The 19112-nt window shown below is 38.1% G+C and overlaps 1 protein-coding gene across 2 annotated transcripts in view; it reads left to right on the top strand.

The window, feature by feature from the left end:
* Positions 1 to 19112, top strand: part of TAF4B (TAF4b RNA polymerase II, TATA box binding protein (TBP)-associated factor, 105kDa) — a 167331-nt gene that overhangs the window by 48504 nt on the left and 99715 nt on the right. Inside the window, exons 6-9 of one of the 2 annotated variants that reach the window (XM_011939288.1) lie at positions 6565 to 6654; positions 10468 to 11085; positions 16782 to 16932; positions 17981 to 18086. In XM_011939288.1, coding sequence (XP_011794678.1) covers positions 6565 to 6654; positions 10468 to 11085; positions 16782 to 16932; positions 17981 to 18086 — 965 coding nt within the window. The remainder of the gene's footprint in view (positions 1 to 6564; positions 6655 to 10467; positions 11086 to 16781; positions 16933 to 17980; positions 18087 to 19112) is intronic. The other variant, XM_011939289.1, reaches the window with a different exon arrangement.

A 19112-nucleotide genomic window follows, 5' to 3' on the forward strand; every position in this document is an offset into this window, starting at 1 on the left:
AAAGCTTCAAGCCAGGAATTGGCCTTCTAAAAAAAAAACCGGTGGCTGGGCGCGGTGGCTCACACCTGTAATACCAGCACTTTGGGAGGCTGAGGAGGGTGGATCACCTGAGGTCAGGGGTTCGAGACCAGCCTGGCCAATATGGTAAAACCCTGTCCCTACTAAAAATACAAAAATTAGCCAGGTGTGGTGGCACGTGCCTGTAATCCCAGCTACTTGGGAGGCTGAGGCAGGAGAATCGCTTGAACCTGGGAGGCAGAGGTTGCAGTAAGCTGAGATTGCACTACTGCACCCTAGCCTGGGCAGCAGAGCAAGACTCTGTCTCCAAAAAAAAAAGAAAAGAATTATGAAATCTCAAAAAGCCAGGCTATCAATAGATAATGAAATTCAGTTCTCATATGTCCAGATAGACACGAAGCTTTGGGACCACAAAAGTTAGTTAATGCTCTTAGGCCTCATTTTCCTTATCTATAAGATTCTCATCTTACAGATGAGAATGTTAAACATGCTGATCATTGATATTTTTATGAGTGCCAAGGTGCTATGTCTTTTAGCCACCAAATTATATGCCTTTGGTTTCTTACGTCCTCTTTCAGGTAAAATATATAGGTACACTAAAAAGAGTGAAGGTGGAAGTTAGCAAATATTTCATATTATATGCTTAAGGCATGCTGAGGATGTAACAGACAAATGGATTTGGATTTTTTGAACTACTATAATATACAATTTCTCTCACCACGTAATTAGAATTATATTTTTCACATAAAAATTGTCCTTTTTTCCCCAGTAGAAAATGTGTATATTTCAATTATCATACAGCAAAAACAAGCATAGTTTATAAATATTAAAATACCTTCTTTACTACTGTTTTTAATGCTGCCTGTAAGATGTTAGAAATAAAGCACACTTGAAATGGTTAGTTTTTCATTTGGGAAGATGTTTTTATTTCGGATGTCTAAAATATGTCATACTAACAAATTTTTAATTCAACTTTTGGGTGTCTTTTTTTTTTTTTTTGAGACGGAGTCTCACTCTGTCACCCAGGCTGGAGTGCAGTGGCCGGATCTCAGTTCACTGCAAGCTCCGCCTCCGGGGTTTACGCCATTCTCCTGCCTCAGCCTCCCGAGTAGCTGGGACTACAGGCGCCCGCCACCTCGCCCGGCTAGTTTTTTTGTATTTTTTTAGTAGAGACGGGGTTTCACCGTGTTAGCCAGGATGGTCTCCATCTCCTGACCTCGTGATCCGCCCGTCTCGGCCTCCCAAAGTGCTGGGATTACAGGCTTGAGCCACCGCGCCCGGCCTGGGTGTCTTTTTAAAAGTAAACATTGAGCTTTTGATCTTCCCTTTTCAAGGTATGCTAGTTTTGAAAGGGGATATGATGACTTGTTTCTCTGAAATGGAATACTCTAGATGAAGAGACGTGATGGAAAGGAACACATATCCCACAAAATATTAAAGACTTTTTAACCACTAAACATGGGTGAATTTTATGGACAGATAGGAGCAGTTAGGAATTAATCAAATATTGCCTCTAGTTTTAAGATCTGTTTACTTTAGAACGACTAAACAGCAGTTCTAAAATAATTTGGTTTCAGGATACCTTTATATTCTGAAAACTTGAGGACTCCCCAAGGCATTTTATTTTTATGGGGTTAACATTAAAACTGAAAAATGTTTAACATTTTAAAAAAAAAAAAATTTTTTTTTGAGGTAGGGTCTTACTCTGTCACCCAGGCTGGAGTGCAGTGGCATGAACAAGGCTCCCTGCTGTCCTGCTGTCCTGACCCTCCTGGGATCAAGCAATCCTACCACCTCAACCTCCCAGGTAACTGGGACCACTGACATGTGCCACCACTCCTGGCTCATTTTTAAAATTTTTTTGTAGAGACAGGGTCTTGCTGTGTTGCCCAGGCTGATCTCAAACTCCTGAGCTCAAGTAATTGTCCCACCTTGGCCTGGCAAAGTGCTAGGATTACAGACGTGAGCCACCGTGCCCAGCTTGTTTATTAAAAAATAACAGTAAATCCATTGTTAACATAACTAACATTTAAGTGAAAACCGAGTTTCCAAAACAACAACAAAATTGAATGACAAGAGTGGCATTGCTGTACCAATTTTGCAAATCTCCTTAGTGACTGACCTAATGGAAAACAGCTGGATTCTCATATGTTCTTCTGCATTTAGTCTGTTTTGTGATGTTATTTTTTTGGAAGTATTTGGAGAATATCTGGTCTTGTGAAGAGAGGTGGTTGGAATAGTGATTATCTTACTAAAATAGCTTTTCTCCAGATCATGGTGGATAGTCTTTAGAGTCTACTGGTTTGTCTTGTACCCTGAATGGGTCTTTTACCCACGTATGATTTTTGCAATAACATTCATCATTCATTGGGAGAAATACTGGTTCACTGAGTTATGCAGATCTTTCAGATGTTTTCAGATTTATTATTTAAGATATCAAAATAACATGCTCATTAAATTCACCAACCTTATTAGAAAATTCTTATACCAGGAAGCTATCAAGCTCAGAATAGTTGTTATACATTTTTCAAAATTGTAATTTTGGCTTGAGAGCTTTAATTTTTATCATTAGCAACAAATACTGTCAATTGTTTTCCTCACTATTAGAGGTTTAGTTTGTTCTTGAGAAAATATCTAACAAATACCCAAGTCTGAATAACCACAATTGCTTTGCCATTCTTTTCAGTAAAAATGGAAAAAAGTGGCTAGTTTAGCTAGCGACTCAATTACAGTACTTTTCCTAGATTCTCTTACTTTGATCTGCAACAGAAATGCTTTATGTATGGTTTCTATTTTGTTATACCAAATTAAAGAGGTTTCTACTGCAGAGTTGAGATTTAGTAAAGTTAATTTTTACTGCTTCATCCAAGGATGTTTCAAAGCGAAATTGGCTCTATTTTTTTTATTTTTTATTTTTTAGAGTAAGAGTCTTGCTCTGTTGCTCAGGCTGGAGTGCAGTGGCATGATACTAGCTCACTGCAGCCTCAAACTTAGGGCTCAAGGGCTCCTTCCACTTCACCCTCCAAAAGCTAGGACCAGAGGTGTGTGCCATCATGCCCAGCTAATTAAAAAAATTTTTTTTTTTGTAGTGACAAGGTCTCACTGTGTTGCCCAGGCTAGTCTCCCAACTCCTGGCCTCAAGTGATCCTGCACCCTTGGCCCTCCAAAGTACTGGGATTACAGGTGTGAGCCACTGTGCTTGACCTTCTTCTTCTTTTTTTTTTTTTTCTCCAAGCACATAGCACTGTAGAATGTGATGATGGCTGTTTCACTTTGCCATTGCCTTTCTTACCAGTAGTTTAACCCATTGTTGCCTTTGCACCATCTGTGCAAATATTAGCTTAGTGAAAAAGGCTTTCTCTCCAAGATATTAGTATTAATGGAAAATAATGTAGACCACACATACTCCTGAAATGCTTAATAGTGTAAGCATTGTGTAAAGGTTCCTCAGTTCTTTGGAACTGCTGTTATGGATTTACAGTGTCATTCTGAAAATGGTCTTGCAGATCCATAGCCAATATCATACTGAATGGGCAAAAGCTTGAACCATTTCCCTTGAGAATTGGAACAAAACAAGGTCTCACCATTCCTATTTAACATAATACTGGAAGTTCTAGCCAGAGCAGTCAGGCAAGAGAAAGAAATAAAAGGCCTCCAAATAGGAAAAAAAGGAGTAAAACTCTATCTTCACTGATGATATGATTCTATGCCTAGAAAATCCTAAAGACTCTGCCAAAAGGCTTCTAGAACTGATAAACGACTTTAGTAAAGTTTCAGGGTATAAAATCAGTGTTCAAAAATCAGTAGCATTTCTATACACCAAAAACATTCTAGCTAAGAGCCAAATCAAGAGCACAGTCCCATTTACAATAACCACACACACAAAAATGAAGTACCTGGGAATACAGCTAACCAAGGAGGTGAAAGATCTCTACAAGGAGAAATACAAAACACTGCTGAAAATTCATGCTTATGGATTGAAAGAATTGATATCATTAAAATAGCCATACTGCCCAAAGCAATTTACAGATTCAGTGTTATTCCTGTCAAACTACAAATGTCATTTTTCACAGAATTAGAGAAAACTATTTTAAAATTCATATAGGACTGAAAAAGAGCCTGAATAGCCAAAACAGTTCTAAGCAAAAAGAACAAAGCCAAGTGGCATCACATTACCTGACTTCAAACTATACTGTAAGGCTACAGTGACCCAAACAGCACGGCACTGATACAAAAATAGACACATAGACCAATTGAACAGAATAGAGAACCCAGAAATAAAGCTGCACACCTACAACTATATAATCTTTGACAGTGTCGACAAAAATAAGTGACGGGGCCTGGCCACAGTGGCTCATGCCTATTATAATCCCAGCACTTTGGGAGGCTGAGGCAGGTGGATCACTTGCGGTCAGGAGGTTGAGACCAGTATGGCCAACATGGCGAAACCCCATCTCTACTAAAAAAATATAAAAATAAGCTGGGTCTGGTGGCATATGCCTATAGTCCCTGCTACTCAGGAGGCCGAGGCAGGGGAATTGCCTGAACCCAGGAGGGGGAGGTTGCAGTGGGCCAAGATCATGCCACTGCATTACAGCCTAGGTGACACAGTGAGACTCCATCTAAAAAAAAAAAAGTAGTGGGAAAAGGACTGATTCTTCAAATGGTGCTGGGATAACTGGTTATCTATGTGCAGAAGAATGAAACTGGACCCCTACTTTTCACCATATATAAAAATTAACTTGAGATGGATTAAATATTTAAATATAAGACCTCAAATTGTAAAAGTCCTAGAAGAAAACCCAGGAAATACCCTTCCTGACATTGGCCTTGGCAAAGGATTTGTGGCTAACTCTCCAAAAGAAGTTGCAACAAAAACAAAAAATGACAAGTGGAACCTAACTAAACTAAGAGCTTCTGCACAGCAGAAGATACCATCAACATAGTAAACAGACCACCTACAGAATGGAAGAAAATATTTGTGAACTATATATCTGACAAAGGTCTAATATACAGAAAAAATCAGGAACTTAAACAAAAATCAACAAGAAAAAAATACCCCATTAAAAAATGGGTAAAGGACATGAACAGACACTTCTGAAAAGAAGACATACAAGCCCAACAAACATGAAAAGATGCTCATCATCACTAATCATCAGAGAAATGCAAATCAGAACCACCGTGAGATACCATCTCATGCTAGGCAAAATGGCTGTTACTAAGAAGTGAAAAACCGTGCTGGTGGGGCTGTGGAGAAAAGCGAACACTTATACGCTGTTGGTGGGAATGTAAATTAATTTGGCCATTGGTGAAAACAGTTTGAAGATTTCTTAAAGAACTAAAAATAGAACTACCATTTGACCCAGCAATGCCATTACTGGGTATATACTCCAAAGGAAAATAAATCATGCTATAAAAAAGACATACGCCCTTGTATGTTTATTGCAGCACTACTCAGAACAGCCAAGACATGGAATCAGCAGAGGTGTTCATTGACAGTGGGATGGATAAATAAAAAGTGGTACATATACACCATGGAATACTACACAGCCATAAAAAAACAAGATCATGTCTTTTGTAGCAACATAAATGGCCATTATACAAGCAAATTAATGCAGGAATAGAAAACCAGATACTACATGTTCTCACTTATAAGTGGGAGCTAAACATTAAGTACACATGGACATAAAGATGGGAACAACAGACACTGAGAACTACTAGAAAGTGGGAGTGAGGGGGCGTGAGGGCTGAAAAACTACCTCCCAGATAACTGTGCTCACTACCTGGGTGACGAGTGTACCTGGTACACTACTTGTACCCCAAACTTGTACCTCCTGATTCTAAAATAAAAGCTGATTTTTTTTTTTTTTTAAATCTAAGGTCATAGTTACCTTTCCTTGAATGCTCCTTCCATGACTTTATGAAGAAAAAACCAGTTGTTCTCTGTCACCACACAACTACAATCTTTATTAAGTATAAAATATGTCCTAGTAGGCAAAATTTTAAAAACTATATTTTATACATTTGAAAAGAATAAGATAATTCACTCAGCTACATCTTACACATCACTGGCATCAAGGTATTTTGGAAATACTTCTACTAATTCTGGAAATGTTGTGTGTGCAAAGAACAGCAGCAAGCTAGCAGATTAATTTCCAAATTGTTTTAGAGAACTTAAACACCAAGGTCTCCAAACTGAATAACTTCCTGTTCCCTACCCTAAGAAATTTAAGACACCTGTGCCTCACTTCTTAATTGTTCTTAACAGATTGTAATAATGTAGTATTAATCAGCCTGTCAGCTCTTCTCTTTGCTTCCTGGGATCTTTAAAAGAAAAAAAAATCACCCCTTCATTGTATTCTCTGTGAATAAACATCTCTATCATTTATGCTTACACATTTCATAGCTGGCATGAAAAAAAGCCTATATTTAATTGACTTTATCATTTGTGAAAAGTTTGCTATATCTACAATCATGAATTATATACTTTGTCTCTTTTAAAATATTTGTAGACTTAAAATTGTTTCTGTTTCTCCCATCCCTCAGGATGCAAAAATCGAAGCAGAAGAATTTACTAGGAAACTGTATATTGAACTCAAGTCTTCACCTCAGCCTCACCTGGTTCCTTTTCTTAAGGTAGAGTTATGTTTCACTTAGAAGAAATAATTTGGATTAGATTACTCTAAAATAATTAAAAACTGGACTATTTCAATATGACAGCAGTTGAATATGGAGATACTAACAGTGTGGGAGAAACCTGAGTTTTGTTTTTTTTTTTGGTAAGTGTTTTTGTAAGCTGTAAAGCATATTCATAGTATTCTTTTAATTTGAACACTTTGAAAAAAGAGTAGTAACATTTTATTCATGAACATAAGTTCATGATTATATTGTTTAATGCTTGTATAAGAATATACAGACATACCGCAGAGATGTTGCAGGTTTGGTTTCAGACCACCATAGGAAAGCTAGTATCACAATAAAGTGAGTCATATAAAATTTTTGGTTTCCAAATGCATATAAAACTTTTTATGGTATGCTTTATTAGGTTTATAATAGCATTATATTTGAAAAAACAATTACATAGGTGAATTAAAAAATACTTTATTGCTAAAAAGTGCTGACAATCATCTGAACCTTCAGCAAGTTATAATATTTTGATGGTAAAGAGTCGTACCTCAATGTTGATGGCTTCTGACTGGTCAAGGTGGTGGTCACTGAAGGTGGTCACACCCAGCTGTGGCAATGTCTTAAATTAAGACAGCAATGCAATTTGTGTCATCAGTTGATTCTTCCCTTCACAAAAGATTTCTCTGTAGCATGCAGTGCTGTCTGATAGCATTTCACACACAGCAGAACTTCTTTCAAAATTGGAGTCAATTCTCTCATACCCTGCCATTGCTTTATTAACTAAGTTGTTGTCATATTCTAAATCCTTTGTTACCATCCTAACAACATTTATAACATTTGACCAGGAATAGCTTCCATTTCAAGAAACCACTTTCTTTGCTCATCTATAAGAAGCAACTCCTCATCTCTTCCAGTTTTATCATGAGATTGCAGCAATTCGGTCACGTCTTCAGGTTCCACTTCTAACTGTGGTTCTCTTGCTGTTTCTGCCACATCTGCAGTGACTTCCTCCACTGAAGTTCTGAACCCCTCAAAGTCATCCATGAGGGTGGGGATCCACTTCTTATAAACTCCTGTTAGTGTTGATATTTTGATCTCCTGCCATGACTCACAAATATGCTTAATGGCATCTAGAATGGTGAATCTTTTCCAGAAAGTTTTCAGTTGACTTTGCCCCCAAATTGATCAGAGGAATCACTGTCTGTGGCAGCTGTAGTCTTACAAAATCTATTTCTTAAATAATACTTGAAAGTAAAAATTACTCCTTGATGTATGTGGACTGCAGAATGGATGTGTTAGCAGACAGGAAACCAATATTGATCTCCTTGTACATCTCCATCAGAATTTTCGGGTGACGAGGTGTATTGTCAATGCGTGGTAATATTTTGAAAAGAATCCTCCCTCCCCCACCTGAGCAGTAGTTCTCAACAGTGGGCTTAAAATATTCAGTAAACCATGCTGTGGATAGATGTGCTGTCATCCATGCTTTGTTCATTGATAGAGCACAGGCAGAGTAGATTTAGCATAATTCTTAAGAGTCCTAGGATTTTTGGAATAGTAAATGAGCATTGGCTTCCACTTGAAGTCACCAGCTACATTAGCCCCTAACAAGAAAGTCAGTCTGTCCTTTGAAGCCTTGAAGCCATGCATTGACTTTTCCTCAGCAAAAAGCTATGAAAGACCTAGCTTCCTTCAATAGAAGGTTGTTTTTGTCTCCATTGGAAATCTGTTGTTGGCCAGGCGTGGTGGCTCACGCCTGTAATCCAAGCACTTTAGGAGGCCGAGGTGGGCAGATCACCTGAAGTTAGGAGTTTGAGACCAGCCTGGCCAACATGGAGAAACCCTGACTCTACTGAAAAAAGTTAAAAAATTAGCTGGGCATGGTAGCGCATGCCTATAGTCCCACCTACTTGGGAGGCCGAGGCAGGAGAATTGCTTGAACCCGGAAGACAGAGGTTACAGTGAGCCAAGATCGTGCCATTGCACTGTAGCCTGGGTGACAAGAGCGAGACTCCGTCTCAAAAAAAAAAATCTTAGCTAGATCTTCTGTATGATATGCTGCAGTTTCTGCATCAGTACTTGCAGCTTTACCTTGCACTTTTATGTTAGTTATCAAGAGAGCTTCTTTCCTTAAACCTCATGAGCCAGCCTCTCCTAACTTCATACTTTTCTTCTGTAGCTTCCTCATTTTTCAGCCTTCATAGAATTGAAGAGTTAGTGCTATACTCTGGTTTAGACTTTTGCTTAAGGGAATGCTGTGGCTGGTTTGATCTTTTGTCCATACCACTCAAACTTTCCATGTCACCAATAAGGCTGTTTTGTTTTCTTACCATTTATGTGTCATGTGGAGTAGCCCTTTGAAGTTCCTTTAAGAACTTTTCCTTTGCATTCACAACTTGGCTGTTTGACACAAGAGCCCTAGCTTTCCATCTCTGTTGGCTAAACAAATGAAAACTCCAGGGATGAAAAGGCAGAACCTACTAGTTTTTAGTTTGAACTGCCTTTACTCTTTAAGTAGGATACAAAGATAGATGCTGACAGTCAGAAAGTGTGCTTGGCTGGGTGTAGTGACTCACACCTGTAATCCCAGCACTTTGGGAGGTTGGCGAATCACCTGAGGCGAGGAGATGGAGACCAGCCTGACCAACATGGTTGTCTCTACTAAAAAATACAAAAATTAGCCAGTGGTGGCATGTGCCTGTAGTCCCCGCTACTCAGGAGGCTGGAGAATCGCTTGAACTTGGGAGGCAGAGGTTGCAGAGAGCTGAGATCGCACCACTGCACTCCAGCCTGGACAACAGAGTGAGACTCCGTCTCAAAAAAAAAAAAAAAAAAAAAATGCTAGCTCAATTCTTTCAGATCATAAAATTCACTTTGTATTTAATTTTGTTTTGATTTAAAGATATTTCTTTGTTTTTATTAAAAAAAATTTTTTTTTGAGATGAGGTTTTGCTGTGTCACCCAGGCTGGGGTGTAGTCATGTGATCACAGCTCTCTGCAACTTCAACCTCCCGGGCCCAAGTGATCCTCCCGCCTCAGCCCCTGCGGCAGCTGGGACTACAAGCACGCACCACTATGCCCTGCTAGTTTTTGTGTTTTTTGTAGAGACAGGGTTTTACCATGTTGCCTAGGCTTTTAAAGACTATTTCTTCCTTTCCTATTTTTTTTTTTTTTTGAGATAGGGTTTTACTCTGCCACCCAGTCTGGAGTGCAGTGGCATGATCTCAGCTCACTGCAACCTCTACCTCCCAAGTAGCTGGGACTACAGGTGTGTGCCCACCATGCCTGACTAATTTTTGTATATTTTGTATAGATGGGGTTTTGCCATGTTGCCTAGGCTGATCTCAAACTCCTGGCCTCAAGTGATTGCTTGCTTTGGACTCCCAGAGTGCTGGGATTACAGGCATGAGCCACTGCACCTATTTCTATCCAAAGTTTGAAAGTTACTTAATGAACAGACCTAGATTCTGCTGTGGTTTAAATAAACTTACAAATGCTGAAGTTATTAATGGTCTATTATAGGGTTTAGATGATTATAGAAAAGTATCATACATGTTGTACCAAATTGATATTGAGGGAATACAAATAAGTTTGATACTGAGATATAGTAATTTCATATTGGGAAACAAGCACTTTTGAGCTTCAAATTGATTGTATCCTGGATATTGACAGGATATAAGTAAGTGATACCAACTGTCTTCAACTGAAATACTTGATACACTTTTGATTGGTTTTGAGTTGTAAAGGTATGAAATACCACATTTTGTTTTACAAGTAGCTGATTTCTTAGCAGTGTTTTTTTCCATTCCTCTACATTTCCAGAAAAGCGTGGTTGCCTTACGACAACTTCTGCCTAACTCCCAGAGCTTCATCCAGCAATGTGTTCAGCAGACCTCTAGTGAGATCGTCATTGCTACCTGTACTACAACAGTAACAACTTCTCCTGTGGTGACAACAACAGTGTCCTCAAGCCAGTCTGAAAAGTCCTTTATTGTTTCTGGAGCAACAGCACCCAGAACTGTGTCAGTGCAAGCTTTGAACCCACTTGCTGGTCCAGTGGGAGCAAAAGCTGGAGTTGTGACACTTCATTCTGTGGGCCCAGCTGCTGCAACAGGAGGAACTACAGCTGGAACTGTTTTGCTTCAGACTTCAAAACCACTTGTGACATCTGTACCAAACACAGTGACCACAGTCTCACTGCAACCTGAAAAGCCAGTTGTCTCTGGAACAGCAGTAACACTGTCCCTTCCAGCAGTAACTTTTGGAGAAACTTTAGGTGCAGCTATTTGTCTTCCATCTGTGAAACCTGTTGTTACTTCTGCTGGGACCACATCTGACAAGCCTGTTATTGGGACTCCAGTTCAAATCAAACTTGCCCAGCCAGGCCCTGTCCTTCCACAACCAGCTGGGATTCCACAGGCAGTTCAAGTCAAGCAACTAGTGAGTAACATTTTCTTTCTTCCTCAGTTATTTATTTTGAAAATTTTGAACATTCGGAAAACTGGTAAGACTAGTAAAAAAACTGGCAAGGCTGCATACTGTTTACAGGTTTGACCAATTAAATTTTTTTTTTTTTTTACCTTATTTGCTTTGTTTTCCTCTTTCTACTCACACCTATAAACACACATGTAAGTCTTTGTTTGTTTGTTTGTTGGTTTAAGATAGAGAGAGTCTCACTCTGTTGCCCAGGCTAGAGTGCAGTGGCAGTGGCACAATCTTGGCTCACTGTAACCTTCGCCTCCCAGGTTCAGGCAATTCTCATGCCTCATCCTCCTGAGTAGCTGGGATTACTGGTGTGCACCACCACGCTGGCTAATTTTTGTATTTTTGTTAGAGATGGAGTTTCTCCATGTTGGCCAGGCTAGTCTTGAACTCCTGGCCTTAAGTGATCCACCTGCCTTGGCCTCCCAAAGCACTGGGATTACAGACAGGCATGAGCCACCACACCCAGCAGCAAACACATAAGTCTTTACTGAACCATCTGAGAGTGGTTGCAAAAATTATGACAATGCACAGTGTATGTATCTCCTAAAAGGTTTTTTTTTTTTGTAAAACATAACCACAACATACCTGTTGTCACACACAGGAAATTAATATTGGTACAGTATTTCTGTAATTGTCCCAATAATGTCTTTTAACTTTCATTTTTTTGTAGAGAGAGGGTCTTGCCATGTTGCCCAGGCTGGTCTCAAACTCTTGGCCTCAAGTGATCCTCTCGACTTCGACCTCCCAAAGTGTTGGTATTACAGGCATGAGCCACTGTACCTGGCTCATTTAATCTAGAATACTTTTCTAGCTTTTTGTGGTTGTTCATTATATTGTAGTGTTTTAAGTGCCCAGAATATCTGCAGAATATTCCTTTGTTTTATCTGATTGTTGTGTTTTTTTTCTCAACTTAGTAGGTTGGGAGGTTCTTGGGTGAAAGAAGGAAATTTTAGCTGTTTGTCGATTTGTGTTTAGAATGTTCTTCTTTATTTAAGAAAAGATAAGTTTTACCAAAAAACTAGGAAAGTATTGTTAACTCATGGGGGATGCTACACGGTGCATTAATTAAAAATCATAATGTTTTCAGTAAAGTTCTTCCCTATCTTCTATGATAACAGAGCTTGCTGTTCTTTTGGTGAATGTCCTTTTTCTCTTTTGTAATGCTTTGCATTAGAGGCTGTGTTTTAAATCTCTGTTTTGGTTCATTCTGCTTCTTGTGTAGCCTTTCCAGCCTTGTTTGTGTTATCAGAATAAGAAGTATCTGAGTGATTGTCATCTGAGGCAACAGGGCAGCTTTGGACATAGAACGAAAGGGGTTGATCCGTGACCAGAATTGGAGAGTAGTTGAACTCTTGAGCAGACAGAGTGATGGTCATTTCCTGGGCACTAATCTTTTCTCATCCCTTCCCACTCTGCATCTCATTTTCAAATGGAGAAATGTAACTGCCTTGCAGGATTTCTCTTGGGTGCCTGAATTTAATCTCAGAGATGAAACAACATTTTTAGAAGCAATGATTCTTAAACATTGTTCTGGTCAGCCAGGTTGGAGAACCACTGGAATAGAGTTGCCCCAATGAAAGGCCTCTTTTTGGTAGTACTGAACAGAATTGAAATCCTCTTTATGTGTCATAATTGATTCTTGAATCAATGCTAATCTTTATAGCATATAGGTCCCTAGGGTGAAATAATACTTTATAGCTACATAGTTTTAAAAGCATGTCATTATGTGCTATGGATTTTAAAATAATTTTATGATAAAAAGGTTGGGAGAAAACTAAGAATCCAGAAATTCTGAGCCAACTCATCCAGTAACAGTCAAGTGGCCGGGCATGGCAGCTCATGCCTGTAATCTCAGCACTTTGGGAGGCCAAGGCGGGCAGATCACCTGAAGTCAGGAGTTTGAGACCAGCCTGCCCAACATATCTCTACTAGTAGAGAAGCCCCGTCTCTACTAAAAATACAAAAATTAGCCGAGTGTGGTGGCGGGCACTTGTAATCCCAGCTACTCGGGAGGGTGGGGCAGAACGGCTTGAACCCGGGAGGCAGAGGTTGCAGTGAGCCGAGATCGTGCCACAGCACTCCAGCCTGGGTGACAACAGCGGAACTCTGTCTCAAAAAAAACAAAAGCAAAACAAAACAAAAAACAGTCAAGTAATGGATCTCAGACTAGAACCCAGATGATCTTTCCATTAGGGTATGGTGCTCTTAGAACTTCTAGGTTTCTGGAATGTCCTGAAGCAGGAGCTGTCTCATGATAATATCTTGACAGCATTTTTGTTTGTAGGTTTGACTTGTTATACATTATAAATCATTTCAATAAAGAAATAATGCAAAAAAATCTGATGGTAAATTTTAGGGTTTTTTCTACTTCCTACCCTACCTTCATTTTTAATAATTTAATTTTCCCTGTGAATTCTACTTTCTTGTTTGTCCTTTGTTTCAAGTTTAGCCAGTAAATTTGATGTTAGTATTTACACCTACCTATTTAAAGTGGCAAGAGCCCGAGTGGCCAGACACTGAAGATGGATTGTAATTTATTTCACAACAGATTTACCTGGAGCAAAACAACATAAACCATTCTATATGGTAATGCCATCGAGAGGATTGAACTAGGGCATTCTTTCAAATAAACTAAGTTAGAAAATTAATATTACTCGAGTTTGAAAGTTAATTAAGGAATACCATCAGTGAATCCATTATAAACCATAGTCCAATTAATCCTAGTTCTGAGGAGAAAAACACTCATGTTGCTATAAAATAACATATTCCTTGTAGCTTATAAGAAATATAGCAAATAGTCATTTAAAATATAAGAATTACTGCACTGGATCAAATCTGGGGTTCATCTAACTCCATATGGTCTGAAGAATACACACATTTCTTTTAATAATCATAGATTTAAAAATTCCTTTTTAATGTGTGTGTGTGTGTGTGTGTGTGTGTGTTTTGAGACAGTGTCTCACTTCTGTCACCCAGGTTAGAGTGCATGATCATGGCTCACTGCAGTCTTGACTTTCCGGGCTCAGATGATCTTGCTACCTTAGCCTCCTGACTAGCTGGGACTGCAGGAGCAGGCCATCACACCTGGCTAATTTTCTTGTGTTTTTAGTAGAGACAGGGTTTCGCCATGTTGCCCAGGCTAGTCTCGAACTCCTGAGCTGAAGTGATCTGCTTAGTACTGTAGTTTTATGTGGTACTTTCTTTGAAAGAACATTAATGAATTCTCTTACATTATCACTCATTTTGTTTTTCCTAGTAGATGTTCAGGAGTATGCCTCCCATATTTTTGTTAGACTAGACACATATATTGTTCCAGGTGTTAGAGTCATTAAGATGAGAAGTGATGGGGATCAAAGGTTGTTAAGTCCCAACTCAAAACTTTGTGTTATATTTTTATGTCCCCATCAAAAATGATATGAAGACTAACTGGTGTCAGCCTAAATAACAAAGAGGTTCTTTAAAAGAATAGGATATGTAATTGGGAATGGAGCATTGCAGTTGGAATACAGGTACCATAGTAAACTGCATGTATTCAGGGAGATAAAGGAAGACAAAGGTTTTTTTTATTTTTAATTTTTAAAGACTCAGGGTTTCCTTTTGTTGCCTAGCCTAGAATGCAGTGGTGCCATCGTGGCTCACTGCAGCCTTGATCTCCTGGGCTCAAGCAATCCTCCTTCCTCAGCCTCCTGAGTAGCTAGGACTACACGTGCATACCATCATGCCTGGCTAATTAAAAACTTTTTATTTTGGTTAGAGACAGGGTCTTGCTATATTGCCCAGTCAGGTCTCAAAATCCTGGCCTCAAGCAGTCTTCCTGAGTAAAGGAGGACAGGTTTTAAAAGGAAAAATGAGAAGAATTACATAGTTGTTTTGAAATGATTATCCTTGACTACAAAGCTCAGTAACAAGGGTGACACCAGACCAGGTTTAAATAGGCAGTTGCTGAGCAGATGATGTCCTTGCAGAAGTATTTTTTGTGTACCGTTGCTGTGGCTTTTGTGCAAGGTTGTGGTTTTGGCGGTCTATTGGGATAGTTTTTGTGATTAGGCATACAAGCATGAGAACCCTCTCTTCTTAGTCTTCCTTCCCTAGCTCTATTTGTTAGAGTTTTGTTTTTTGTTTTCTTTCAAACACAAGTGACTTCATTTTGATTCTGACAACTTTCACACTGGTAAACAATTTTTGAATATTACTGTCTTTTGTAATTAAAATACTGACAGGAATACCTAATGAGGAGCATCAAGGAGGACAGAGCAGATAACCAGAAAATAAGCTGGGAGTGTTTCTCTTGAGTTTCAGTCTGAATGCATAAAATGGTACCTGTATATTACTTTGTATAATTTAAGCCTGATCCTTAGAACTACAGTACATAAATATGATCTCAGCTTCATTGAAATGTATCATTTTTAAAAGAGTTCTTGTCTATTCTCAAAGAATAAAGGCAATTGAATTATTCTGACTAATATTTCTTCTCTAGGGGCATTAGTTGTTGTATGATTACTTACCAAGACATATTGTGTTTCTTGTTACTTTTTTTAAAGTAATACACATAAGTTGAATAAATTGAACTCCAAAAATTCTGTTTAGAACTCTGTCTTTTGGCAAGACCATGGCACATTTATATTTGCCATATATGAGTCTAAGTTCACCATCAATAGCTGGCTCAAATACATGATGACTGTTTTTCTACCTGTTTTGTTTTGTCTTGTTTTTTTGAGACAGGGTCTCACTCTGTCACCCAGGCTGGTGTGCAGTGGTGCAATCTCGGCTCACTGCAGCCTCCACCTCCTGCTTTCAAGTGATGGTTTAAGAAAATAATTTAGTCTAGGTGCGCTGGCTCATGCCCTGTGTGATCCCCGCTGGGATTACACCTATAATCCCAGCACTTTGGGAGGCACAGGTGGGCAGATCGCTTGAGGTCAGGAGTTCGAGACCAGCCTGGCTAACATAGTGAAACCTAGTCTCTACTAAAAATACAAAAATTAGCCAGGCATGGTGGCACATGCCTGTAATCCCAGCTACTCAGGAGGCTGAGGCATGAGAATCACTTGAACCTGGGAGGCAGAGGTTTGCAGTAAGCCAAGATGGTGCCACTGCACTACAGCCTGCATGACAGAGCAATATTCTGTCTCAAAAAAAAAAAGAAAATACTTTGTTAAAATGGCACATAAAAAGTCCTTATCTTTTAAAGATGTATTTTGAAATATTTATGGATAAAGCGATATATCTGAGATTTGCCTTAAAATAATTGAGGGTGGCAGGGAAGTGGGTAGGGGTGTAGATGGAAACAAGATTGATCAAGAATTAATCATTGTTGAAGCTGGGTAATGGTATAGGTGGTTTTGTTTTATCCTATTTTTATATATGCTTTAAATTTTTCACTGTAATTAACAATTGGAAATAGATTTATAGAGAGATTTAAATTGAGCATGGTGAAATAAAATTTTAAATTCCATTCTAAAAATAATGTATGTGAAATAGTAATGTTTTTTACTTTTGAAGAAGATAATTTTGCTTCGTACAAATTTAAAGTAGGCATTCTTGTTATGTTAAGATAAAGGTATATTTATGGCTGGGTGAACACAGACTGTTGTTTAAAACTGAAATCTTATCATTTTCTAAAGCCTTAAGTTGAACGACTATATTGATAGTTCTCATTGTTTCAGGTAGTTCAGCAGCCTTCAGGAGGCAATGAAAAACAAGTGACCACACTTTCACATTCCTCAACATTGACCATTCAGAAATGTGGACAGAAGACGATGCCAGTGAATACCATAATACCTACCAGTCAGTTTCCTCCAGGTAGATGCTGGTCCATCTTAGTCCCATCGTGCTGGGTTAGAATGTAGAGGGGTTTTGTATAACTTTTTTGTTGTTATGTTAAGTGAAGAGAGGCTTGGTCTTTTAAAGTTGGCACCTATTGAAAGAAAACAGAAAGATAATGATTAGATTTCTCTCCCCTGACAGAGTCTTGCTCTGTTGCCCAGGTTGGAGTACAGTGGCACAATCTCAGCTCAGTGAACCTCCACCTCCTGCGTTTAATCAGTTATCGTGTTCTCAGCCTCCTGAGTAGCTGGGATTACATGCGTGCACCACCACAGCTGGCTAATTTTTGTAGTTTTAGTAGAGACTGGGTTTTACCAGGTTGGCCAAGCTGGTCTCAAACTCCTGATCTCAAGTGGTTGATGCACCAACCTTGGCCTCCCAAAGTGCTGGGATTACAGGCGTGAGCCACTGCGCCCAGCTATGATTACATTTCTTTTTACATACATGTAAACTTTTTAGGGTTATATGTTGTTTTGGAATAAAAAAAACAGCTATTCATGGTATTCTGTAATTTGATAAAACAATCTATTAGTAAATAAGGACTTATTTAACTTATAAAATTTGCTATAGAATATTTCTTCTTAAAATGTAGTTCTTTCTCTACATACATACTTGTATGCATGTACATGCATACATATGTATGGAAATCAGTCTTAGCCAAGTCAGGTAGACTGGGAAATTCGTCTTACCAATGTCAGGTAGAGCTTTATGTATTTTTAAAATACACCAATATAAGCAATGTATTATTGACATGTTTCAGATGCCTTTTACTTCATGATATTTTTGTAATACTGCTAATTCCATAGACTATCTAAAAAGAAATGTAAAGATTCTTATTTTATACGATTATTTCTTATTCAGGGAATAAATTCATTGTCATGTTTGAATTTAAGCATAGTTCTAGGGAAACTTGGAATTTTCTTTGATTATTCTATATGTATTAAAAACTGTTGTCCTGGATTTTTCCTAATGTGACATGATTGCTTTTTTTGTATTCTATTTTTTTCTTGTTTTGTTTTTATAGCTTCCATTCTAAAGCAAATTACTCTGCCTGGAAACAAAATTCTGTCGCTTCAAGCATCTCCTACTCAGAAAAATAAAATAAAAGAGAATGGAACATCATGCTTCCGGTAAGAAAATAAATAGTTAAATTTGGTTTAAGGAAGTAATATTTTTTTAAAAAAGGAGAGATGACAGAATAATACCTTAATAAAATAGATATACTGATGCCTTTTTACAAAGCTAACAGCATTTTATTGAGTATAATTTATAAACAATAAAGTGCACAACTATTAAATGTATAGCTCAGTGAATTCTGTCAAATATATATACCTGTGTAATCATCATGCTGATCAAGATACTGAACATATTCATCACCTTTATGCACCTTTGAAATCAATTACCCTCATCCCTTGCCTCTGGCAGCTACTGTTCTTATGTCCATCACAATAGATCATTTTTGTCTATTCGTGAACTTCACATAAATGGAGTTTTATGTTATCATGTACCCTTTTGCATTAGGCTTTTTAACTCAGCATATTTTTTAAGATCATCTGTGTCATTTTGAATATTAGACGAAAGTTTTTTTGCATTGCCGAGAAGCATTTTATTTTATGAAATTAAATTTGTTGATCTTTTTTGCTATTGATGGACATTTGGGTGGTTTCCAGTTTTTCTGATGATAATATAATAAAGCTTCACGTACAGAATTTTGCATGAACATACGCTTTTGCTATCTAGAAATATGACTGATGAGTCATTGGATAAGTGTAAACTTTGGTAAGGAAATTACCAAATTCTTTATCAAAATGACTGTGTCATTTTGCATTTCTGTCATTGATGATGAGAGTTCCAGTTGCTGTCCAACTTTGTGAGCATTTGGTAATTCTCAGTTCTTTTGATTTTTTTAAATCCATTTTAATAGGTGTATAAGTGGTTATTATTGTGGTTTTAGTTTGCATTTTTCTAATGGCTAAAGATGTTGATCATCTGTTTTTGTGCTTATTTGCTATTTATATATCTTTGGTGAAGTGTGTATTTAAATTTTTGGCCCGTTTTTGTTTCTTGCATTGGTTTCTTATGATCAAGAGTTTTTAAGAGTTTATATATGTATAAACAAATGTTATACGAATGTTATATTTGTATATATATTTTAT

The sequence above is a fragment of the Colobus angolensis genome, unplaced genomic scaffold (genome assembly GCF_000951035.1).
Source record: "Colobus angolensis palliatus isolate OR3802 unplaced genomic scaffold, Cang.pa_1.0 Scaffold18, whole genome shotgun sequence".
Lineage (NCBI taxonomy): Eukaryota > Metazoa > Chordata > Mammalia > Primates > Cercopithecidae > Colobus > Colobus angolensis.